At 28.5% G+C, this 11668-nt stretch overlaps 1 protein-coding gene across 1 annotated transcript in view; it reads right to left on the reverse strand.

Moving 5' to 3' along the window:
* LOC100197476 (protocadherin-like protein) overlaps positions 1-10963 on the reverse strand; it is a 61951-nt gene extending 50988 nt beyond the window's left edge. The window contains exons 1-4 of the mRNA XM_065820198.1: positions 8595-10963; positions 7637-8068; positions 1957-2134; positions 1661-1752 (exon numbers count right to left, since the gene is read on the reverse strand). Of these exons, the coding sequence (XP_065676270.1) occupies positions 1661-1752; positions 1957-2134; positions 7637-8068; positions 8595-10725 (2833 nt within the window). The 5' untranslated portion in view covers positions 10726-10963. The remainder of the gene's footprint in view (positions 1-1660; positions 1753-1956; positions 2135-7636; positions 8069-8594) is intronic.
* Positions 10964-11668: the final 705 nt, after the last annotated feature.

Genomic DNA, 11668 nt, shown 5'->3' on the forward strand with positions numbered 1-11668 from the left:
ACTAGTCCACTTTTGACTGTTGTTGATATATAAAAAAAAAGGAGTAGGACCATCAAAAACAAAAAATAATCTCAACAACTTTAGGATTCAAAAACTACAATTAAAATTTCATTAACTTGTTCACATAACCTACTATGCCTATTAATCTTCAGGTAACCTATCAAACTCGTACCCAATTGCAGGCCTTGTTTTAAATAAAAAATGCTTAATGCATTAGCTTAACGCAACATTTAACATCATAAAATTCTCTTTATTTTTTTATTTTTTAAATTACTGCAATAATATTAACTATCGCACATTAACTTTTTTAAATCATTGCAATAATATTAACTACCGCAAAACGAGTTAAATGTTATTTAACAGCTTTTTTATTATTAGTATAAAGGAATGTTTATTTTCTTTTATTTATTTTTTTTGATATTAAATAATTAAATTTAATATTGCATTTTTTTAAATGTTTGATATTAACAAATATCTTTCTTTACTCGACATTTGCATAAAGTTAATATGACATATCATTGAAAAAAAACATAACATTATCATTAAAAAAAAAAAACTTTTAATATTATTGCAATAGTTAGTTTATTTAAAAATATATTTACACTATACATGTTACTGAGAGCAAGCATTAAAAATAAATTTTTAATGCTTTTCTGCTAGTTTATACAATTTTTTTCTGCAAGATTTCATTTCCAACGGGTACAAAACATTTGTTGGACATCCTAAAACATCATATTGTGCCGGCTTGGTTGAAGCAAAATGATTTATTAATAATTCAAAGTCAATGCTCTCAGCAAGTTCAGATTTGATTAAAATTAATTTCAATCCAAAAAGACATTGTTTTGTCATTGTTAATCACTGATAATTTTAAATAATCTTTAATCTACTGAAACTTCTCTCATCATAAGCAGATATAAAAGGAAGAGTCAAGTCGATTTTGTAGAGTATAGACAAGTAAGGAAAACATGATTTATCTATTTCTCTATTAAGAATAGAATCTTTCATTTGTAGTTCAGTCATTATTGCTGGAGATATTGATGCATACAAATTTTTGGAAGTAGGGCTGGCGCATTTAGTTTTCAAGTGGGGAGGGGGTACCATATGGGTTTTTGCCAATAACATTTTTAACAAATCTAAATTGCTCCACAATGTTTAAATCTGTTAATTTATAATTTTTTGTTTTTCTCCTTTAATAAAAAAGGTTGTTTACCCTTTGCAAAATCATTATAGTTTTATGAACATCTGTCACTGTATAGTCACAGTAGTTTTGATACACTGAACTATGTTAAAAATACATCGAGTGTGTACATTATGATTAAGAGATATTTTCATAAATCAAAACGTATCCATCTTGTTTTCTGCTATCAATGCGGTCAAATTTGAAAAGCAGCTGTGTAAATAATGGCTTGCTGTTACCTAGTTTTCTACTTTCATTTAAAATAAGCATTGATTTTTTAAATGAGAAACTAATATTTTAGGGGGTGCCAATTGACTGGCTTAGGGAGCATGGGGAGGGAGGGACAGCATGCCCCCTCATGTCCTATGCTGAATCCGCCACTGCTTGTATATTACCAAACCTACATCCTTTACAATAACTATACTCTGGTTTATGTTAAAAAATGTTATTTATAGTGAGTTGAAAAATAAATCTAATGTTCACCTTGATCTCTTGCATTTACAGTAATCAAATACAGTCTATTTTTCTCTACAGATGATTTCACCATAATATCGCCAGATGGGTTTATATTAAACCTATAATAAAAGAAAGTAAATGGAATATATATATATATATATATATATATATATATATATATATATATATATATATATATATATATATATATATTAAAATATTGATATTAGAAATTATTTTTAAAATTTACAAAAGTATAAAATAAAATAAAGAATAGTTAAAATCATGTAAGAGTATAATATGCAGAAGTTAAAAGTATATACAGATTTGAATCTGGTCCTTCTTGAATATCAAAAGTAATACGCCCATTTACACCTCCATCTTCATCAGTTGCATTAACTTGCACAATAGACTTTCCTAACGGTATATGACCAATAACAGAGATAGCATACGACTCTTGTGAGAATATTGGTTTGTTATTGTTCTTATCTTCAATTGTTACTAAAGTATTTGAAAGTTTGAAGTTTAAATTAAATTTTAAATTAGTATTCGAACAAATTTTTCCAAAAATAATGATTAAAAAATAAAAATTACAAGACAAACCCAAAACAAACAAAATATATGTTTAAAAAAGGTTTGAAATGTGCAACGCAATATACAGTTGCAATATACGTTTATAAAAAATGCAATCAATATACATTTATAAAAAAAGTGTTACCATTATGTTAGAATAAATTATGTTAGAATAAATTATGTAAGAATAAATGAGAACCCTTAGTTCTAAGAACAAATCTGATTGCATATCATTTGCACTTTTTAACTTTTTTTTTAAGCTGTAAATCTAAAAATTAGCTCCTTAAAGTCTATAATATCTCCCTAAAGAAGAATATCTAGAATATCTCCCTTGCTAAGTATGGTTTATTATATAATCCAAACTCTATGCTGATACCTGACCCAAACCCTATGCTGGTATCTAACCCAAACCCTATGCTAGTATCTGACTCAAACCCTATGCCGGTATCCTTTTTTTTTTTAAATTATTCACCTTCCCAAGGCCGAGAAGACCACTACAGCCGAGGAGGCTACTTTTTGTAGTTACAACCTTCTCTTAACTCTATAACTCCAAAACACAAACCTCAACGAACAAGGCTGCTGCGCAGAGAAACAATTTGAGCGCAGTACTACCTGGGACTGAACCAAATTCAAAAACTAAAACAATACTACAGGATCTGAACCGAACCCTGCAACCAACTAGTGTTACCTATTCACTTATATCTAAAAAAAATGGAATGCGTCACAAAAAGTAGAATGTGTATCATTTTAAAGTTCAATATAAGAATGCTTTATAAAAAGTTAACCAAAAGCGCAACTGAAGTATTATGACAATTGCCAATTATGACAGTTGACATATTATTTCTTTTTGTTTCTTAAACTTCTTATATTTATTTTTGTTTTGTGTTAAAAAAAAAAATCATAGTTTTCGTGCAATAAAACCTAAAAACTTTATTTTAAATATTTGGTAATAAAATCTTATACTAAAATTTAATAAATTTTAAGTTTACTTTTTTGTTTTTGCTATTTACATTTGTATAGATAAAATTTTCATGTTTCTATTGATATTATGTTTGTATACATTAAATAGCCATAAAAATGTTTACGTGCAAATGTTCAAACTTAACTTTAAGATTTTTTTTTACCAAAAAAAATTTAATCAAATTTAAAATGGTGCCGGTGTTGTTTCTACAAAAAATAGTGAGAACCTAAAAGATAATAAGTGATGTGGTCAACATGGCTCATTCAAGACCCTTAAAGCTTAATGATTGTGACAAAAATAGCATAAATAGAACCAGCAGAGAAAATCTTAGGATCACCAATAAAAAACTAGTTCAAATATACAACAAATTTTTTTCTTATTAGAATGGAAGTAAAGAACTTTAAAAAACACTAGAAAAAAAGTATTTTTTCTAATTAGTTATACAATGCAATAAAAAAACCTATCCTGTCAATAAAGAATCAATGCAAAAAAGAAGTGGTACAAAGAATGTTAGCATTAGGCATTAGAAGTTCGGAGAAAAGTGACTTGAAGCAATGACTCAAATTTTGAGGTTGTAAACTGCAATAGAAAAATCTATATTACAAGATTTGCTATTTAGAAAGAAGACAAGAAGATAATGATATTTTTCTCATGAGTATGTATAAAACAGAACGAAATTAAACTTCATATTTGATTCCATTAATATAAAAATTTTATGGCAGAAGCAAACTAACCATTATCCAGTAAAGACAGGACACCTTTGCCCAGCAAAACATGTGTTATGTGTACTGACACTAGCAGGGACAAACCTAGATATGTTTTGGTAACATTCGAATGGCATAGGCATGCAAAAAATTCCCCTGAAAACAGTTCTGAAAAAAATTTTCTTTTATATTTCAATATCATTTTTTTCTTTATTTTTAAAATTTGGAAAAAGGTAGTGATTCCCTTAAGGTAAGGTTCGCTTCAGGAATCCGGATTTGAAAGTCACAAAAAGATTACTTTATCCTAGTTTTTGGTATCCAGGAGCTCTAAAAATATAAATAAGTTTATGGACTACTAATAGGAAAAAAATGAAGACTTTTAGGTTAGAAGAACAATCATTTTTTGAACCCTGAGTCCTTAGGTATAATGGCGGCAAGGACTCTAGGACTCCGGGACTCCGGGCTTAAAAACAATAAGTTTAAATCTCAGGACAATAAGTCATTAAATCTCAGGAACTTTTTCTTATAGCAGATCATAAGTCAACAATCATGTTTAGAGCTTCTGGACACTACAGACTCGGAAAAAGTAGAAATATAAAGCCGGAGTCCTTTTGGGACTCCGCATCCCTAGTTCCCTTACAACTCTGTTGTTTTCTCAACCCTTTTTTAAACCATTAGAAAACATTTAGTCTTGGACTAAATAATTTGAGATAAATGGAGAAATAAATTTTACGTAGCTATCACACAAAAAACTTTAAATAAATTAAAAACTTAGAATAAATATAACTTTAAACTTTAGATTTGTATTTTTATTTCTTTTTAAAACTTTATCTTATTAAAATTAATTTAATAGCAATAAATTTAGTAATTTTATCTTATTAAAATTAATTTCATAGAAATGTTTTTTTTATTTACAAAAAATTTTCTAAATGTAATTGAAATGCATTTTCCAAAAACACATAAGTTTCACAAAACTTTTAATAGGAATAAGTTAAAAGTTTACACACACACACACACACACACACACACACACACACACACACACACACACACACACACACACACACGTTTAATGTTTCCAACATAATTGTTTCAATATGTAATTGCCTGCAACCTTTCTAATGTTCTTCGCAAGGTATGTGTCTTAGTAAAATAAAATTTATGCCTACAATGTAAAAACATCACCACAGGATAGTGGTTTCAAGTATATCGGTTTAACAGAACACACCTTTAAAAATCACTGGTGCAAACATAAAAACTACTTTCAATACTAAAGTAAAGCTAATATCACAGAACTTTCTAAATATATCTGGGAAATGAAAAAAAAGGGATTTTCAAATCCTATTCTTACAGGAAAATTATTGATAAGGTGGAACCATTTAAACCTGGAAGAAAGTTATGTAACCTCACCATTGTTTAACCAAAAAATATCATATCATTATGTCATCTTCAAAACTATTGAATAAACGAAATGAACTTTTATCAAAATGTTGCCACAAAAAAAATTATCTGCAACTTTAACGCCATCTAAGCTAACACTATAAATTTTTTTTTTGTTCTTATGGTTGTTTTTAATGCCTGATGCAGGCCTTGTTTTAAATAAAAAAACAGCTTACAACATTAACTTACTGTGATTTTGACGTCATAAAACTATCTTGATTATTTTTTATTTAAGGACTTTTAACTACTTTTTTAACTACCGCAATAAAATAAAACTAAAATTATTTATCTGCTAGAGAATTCTTTTCACAATTAATTTACAAAAAAATTACATTTACTGTAGTTAATGTAAATTCATGTTAACAGATTTTTCAAAAAAATTAATTATATTAATTTTTAAGCTGGGAAAATTTTGTTATATAAATTAAATTTTTTTAAATTTAGAATTTCTTCCTGATGATCCTGATAAAGGAGAAACTAGCTATAGAAGCTCAAGTTAGATATATTTTTTATTTACAAAATTTATATATATATATACAGTCATCCCCCGGTTAACGAACCCCCTGTTAGCGAACTTTCGGTTAACGAACCGAAAATTTGCCCAAAATCCTCCCCCGGTTAACAAACCGGAACTCGGTTAACGAACCGGGACCGCCAAATGGCGTGCACACGCGCGTGAAGGTCGGGCGCGCCGTCCAGCATTTCCCCCTCAGTTTTGTGAGTGTCATGGAAGCCTGGGAGGTGAATGGTTGTGCTGGGTGTGCTTTTGTTGTTTCATTTTTTTCTTTTCTTGTTTCACTAATATTTTTCATGCATTTTTGTGCTTTTTTCTAGGTTTTTTTCCCACTTGCGATTTTTTCGATTTTGCGATTTTTCAAAATGTCGAACCCTGCGAAAAAAAGCAGAAAAGTTTTCACTCTTGAAGAGAAAAAGACAATCATTCAAAGAGTGAAAAAAGGTGAAAAGCAAAGTGACCTGGCTAAGGAGTTTGGTGTGAATAAATCAACCATTTTTTGATAAGCAATGTTCATGTTCAATTTTTAGTTTTTTTCAAAACTTTGACAAGCAATTTTCATGCACAATTTCAATTTGTTTCAATTTTTAAAAGTGCATAAATCTCAGGTTTCAATCATTTCACCTTTGCCTATTTTATTTATCAAGTTGGACAATTTTTTGAATTTTTTCCCCCATTATTTTGGCAAAATCCACCAATTTAAAATTTTTTAATGGCGGCCTATGGGAAAACGCGTTTCGGTTAACGAACTTTTGGGATAACGAACTAGTTCGTACTCCGAATTAAGTTCGTTAACCGGGGGACGACTGTATATATATATATATATATATATATATATATATATATATATATATACAACTCTTAACTGGTTGTCAGAAAGTTTTTTCCATATTTTGTTGACAAAAAGTAAAAATTAAAATGCAAGACCGGAATTTTTTTTTTTATTAATCGATAGACTGCCTGCCCCAACCAAGCCCTCAGTCGATGTAGCAGCACTCCCTTGCGGGTCAGGCTAAAAGATAGTAGATGTAGCAGCACTCCGTTGCGAGTCAGGCTATTTGTCAGTCGATATAGCAGCATTCCTATGCGAGTCAGGCTACTTGTCAGTCGATGTAGCAGCACTCCCTTGCGAGTCAGGCTATAAGATAGTCGATGTAGCAACACTCCGCGCATGATTTACAGTAAAAAAAAATAAAAATAAAAGCATTTTATTAAAAAAATTAAAAATAAAAATATTTTATTAAAAAAAATAAAAATAAAAACATTGTTTATATTGTTAGAAACATTCAGAATGTTTTAAAAACATTCAGAATTTTTTTAAAAACATTTAGAATGTTTTTAAAAACGTTCAGAATGTTTTTAAAAACATTCAGAATGTTTTTAAAAACATTCTGGTCAATTAAATTTGCATTTTTGTGGTTTTTTAAAAAATGATTAATTTGTGATTAAATTAATGGTTTTGACTTTCGTCCAACACGCAAATGTTGGACGAAAGTCAAAAGTAATTAAAAGTGACGTATGTGTTGGCGTAAGAATCATTTTTTTCCTTCCATGCTTTCCAAATGCAACAAACTACAGAACTATATATATATATATATATATATATATATATATATATATATATATATATATATATATATATATATATATATATATATATATATATATAATTAAATTATAACAGATCAAAGTATTTAAAAGTGACATAATTTGTTGTCAAAAGAATCAATTTTTCTTCCTTACACTCAAAGCCAACAATTTATATACATCCAATCTACAAATTAATAAAAAATAAAATTTTAAAAATTTACCTTGAAGAATAGCACTAGAAAATTCATTTCTATTGTCAACATTAACTGCATGCAAGTTAAACTCAAAAACATTCTTTTCTTTTCTCCAAACAAGTTTTTCTTTATTCCTTACACTAACCAAACAAGCCCTAGGTTCTGTTTTTAGAGTAAACAAAGACAAAATCTCTGGAGTAAGATTTTCAACACCCCATATACAAGTGTGTTTTCCACTTAATTCAGATGTTACGCCCAAACTTTTAACAATAGTATTCTCATTGGCCAACTCCTCAACTTTAGCAGTATAAAAATCACTATCAAATATCGGAGGATCATTGCTATCCTTAACAATCACATTAACTGATGCTTTTGCGTCATACAAGCCATCATTAACACTGACCACAAGATTGTAAGCATTTCGAGTTTCGTAATCCAAATTCTTAACAATTAACTGACCTTAAAAAAAATCAGACTTGATGTGATAAAATGACAGATGACATGAAAAAAAATTAATAAATAATATTGAAAATACTTCAACCCATTTTTTCAGTTTAAAAAATATTATTCAAAAATGGACAAGATAAAGTGAAGAATGTAAATAATGATAAAATTAACAAAATGTAGAAAAATATTTTAATAGATTAATAAAATTTTGAAAATATTTTGAATTTTAATAAAAAAATGAATAAATTTAAAAGTTAGATTGCTAGATGTGGCACAAGAACAATTTAAAAACTGTGCTTTAATTTTAGTATAAGACATGTTATTTTTGGTTACTTTAAACATAAATTAAATTTAAAATTATAGCAATGATTATGTATGTCAATGCAATGAGAAGAAAATGAAATTTTAAAAAATTAATAATTAATAAAAAACTTGAATTGGCAATACATAACAAAAATGAACATTTACATGAGTCATTTTTATAAAAACTCTATTTAAAAAAATAAAGGCATATTTGAACATAAAAAATTCTAAATACCAGTTTCAGAATTAATTTGAAAAACATTTCCAATATTGCCGCTTTCAATTGAGTATTTTAAAGCCTCATTTCCATCTTTATCAGTTGCAAACAAGCATAATAAACTAGGAATTATTCCTGAATTTTCTTTTACATATACAGTCACTGCAGAACGAAAAAATTCTGGAGGATTGTCATTTAGATTTATTATTTCTGTATAAAGAGCAGTTTTGGTAAACTGTTGTGAACCTTCAACTCGTATAGTTATTTCCATAAATAAATAAGTGTCTTGTTCATAATCAATTTGCCGAGTTGTAGTTATAACACCAGTTTCTCTGTCTAATGCAAGTCCTCGGGGACTATTTCCTGAAATTTCATAGATAACTTTCCTCCCAAAACCTGGGCTTCTTGCAAAAACAGCACCTACAAAAGAATCTTGATCTTCTCCTTCATCTATAGTTTCAGTCATCATTGTTCTTGATGCAATGGGTGGGCTTTGAAAAGATGGTCTTACATTCACTTGCAAAAACATCATACCAAATTTCTGAAACTTTCCATTGTCTTGTGCTTTTATATATAAACTGTACGAACCTATATTCTTAAAAATGGTGTTTGTTGTAACAGCTCCTGTTTGCTTATCAACTCTAAAATAACCAATACCACTGCCACCAACTGCATAATAGGATACTTCACCATTAATTCCACTGTCTTTATCAGTTGCTTTAACAGTTACATCAAGCTGAGTATTAATATTTGTATTTTGCAAAATATCAATACAAACTGTACTAGGGCTAAACTGAGGTGAATACATATTAAAATTATACTGTTGGATTTTTACTGTTAAACTAACAGAATAAATACCAAAGCCATCCTTAACTGTAATAACAAGCATATATTCTTGTTGTTTAGCAGTCTTTAGTGATTTGGCTAATGTAATAACACCACTTTTTTTGCTAATATAAAACAGATTATCGCTATCACCGTTAAGAGAATACTCTAACTTAGAATTATAGTCAGCATCTGTAAGAACAATATAAACAAATGACTTAACAGGCAAATCATCACGTATTGTAACAGAGAGTTGATTTTGAGAAAAGTGAATAGAAGGATGCTTGTTAGTGTTTTCTGGAGGATAATTTGATACATCTATAACTTGTATAAATACATTACTTTTAGCACTACGAGGTTCATTTGATTTGTCTTGTGCAATAACAACAAGTTCATAACTACTTTTAACATTTGCATTTAAGTTTGAAGCAACTCTAATTTCTCCAGTTGAAGGATTAATGTAAAAGTCGTCAACTTGCTTTTCAAAGTAGTAATATATTTCTGAATTTGGACCTTCATCATTGTCAGATGCACTTACTTTCATTACTGACAATGATATTTTAGCATTCTCTTGAACACTTCGCCGGAGACTATTGTAAATAAAAACTGGAGGATTATCATTTACATCACGAATATGAATTCTTATTGTTTGTTTTACAAACTTTTGATTTTCGCCAATACCACCATCATTTGCTTGTATACCTAAATCCAGAAAAGGGGTGTATCTTATTTCATCTCTATCAATACTTTTCAAAGTACGCACAACAAGCAGTTTTATGCCATTCACATCACGTACGCTAAGCTCAAATTCATTTTTGTTATTTCCTTCAGTAATTGAATAGTCTTTTATTCCAGAACTGTCTAAATCTGTAGCAAAACAGTCTTCTAAACCAGAAACAATTGATCCTGCAGGTAGACCTTCTTCAATTTCACCAACATACATTTCTTTTTTAGAAAATTTAGGAGAATGGTTGTTGGAATCAATAACCTGAAACTTTCTCGTATATGCTGTTCCTCCATATTTTTTGTTTTTATTTCTAAGCACAACAGTTAAAAAATAATAATTAGGTTTGTCTAGTTCAAAGTTTAGTTGTCCTTTCAAAACTACATTACCATTTGGCTCCACTCTAAATAAAGCTAAACCATCTGGATCACCCCATTGGTAGGTTATATATTGAAAACCGTTTTTTGGACTAGGAAATTCGTGTATCTTGCTTCCGATTACAGACGATTCGTCAACATTAACAGTTAAGAAATTTGAGTTGACACTTGAAACTATTAAAATAATTGTAATGAAGAATTTGATTAATTTTATAGAAAACATTTGTGATATAACTATTAACTATGAAAAAAAAATATGTTTGACGATTTTCATTCAATGTCATTATCGGGTTTAAAGCAGGAATAAAATATTTATAAAATGATAAAATACTAAACAAAATATATAATAGACTTATTCATCACTCATATTTTGAATTTTAATACACCGCGTTGCATTTGATTGCGGAGATAACTTTATTTAAACATTGCGGTGATAAGATATTGAAATCCTCAATTTTGGCAAAAATATTTTGATACAAAAAAACTTAATTATCTCAGTTATCTCGCTAGTCTTACATTGCATAGGTGTAATGAATAAAATACTTTATATAGTTGGTTCAGTAAATAATTTATTAATAAACAATTAAATATAAGAACACAGCAGGTCTATATGTATAGACTTAATTTTTGTATAATCAGATAAATTTCAAGGAGCAAAAATAAAGTTTATTCTCCAAGATCTATTATGAGCACAAGAAATGCTTTTTTTTTTAAAACTATTTTTTAGATTAAAAGTGACAGTGTGTAACAATGGGAAAGAAAAAAAGAATTGGCCAGTTGTAGATAGTGACGCAGCTTAGGATTTGCTCTTGAACGTATTAAAGCAAAACCGTAAGTTAAATAACTATGTCTATAAAAAATATATAAATTAAAAAATTTATATTTTTCTTTTATACATAGTTATTTAACTTACGGAAATATTGTATGGGCAAGCACAAATTACACAAAGTTGAAAAAAAATTTATTGAAAACAAAAACTTGCTTGCCGAATTGTATTTGGAGCAACAAGAAATGTGCCTTGCGAGCCACTTCTAAGTAAGCTTGGATCATTAAACGTGTACAAAATTAATATATTTTTAGTCTTACAATTCATCTATAAAATAAAACACGAACTATCTCCAACAATATTTAATCAATATTTTAGTAAAATAAGTCATAAATACCCC

The sequence above is a fragment of the Hydra vulgaris genome, chromosome 15 (genome assembly GCF_038396675.1).
Source record: "Hydra vulgaris chromosome 15, alternate assembly HydraT2T_AEP".
NCBI lineage: Eukaryota > Metazoa > Cnidaria > Hydrozoa > Anthoathecata > Hydridae > Hydra > Hydra vulgaris.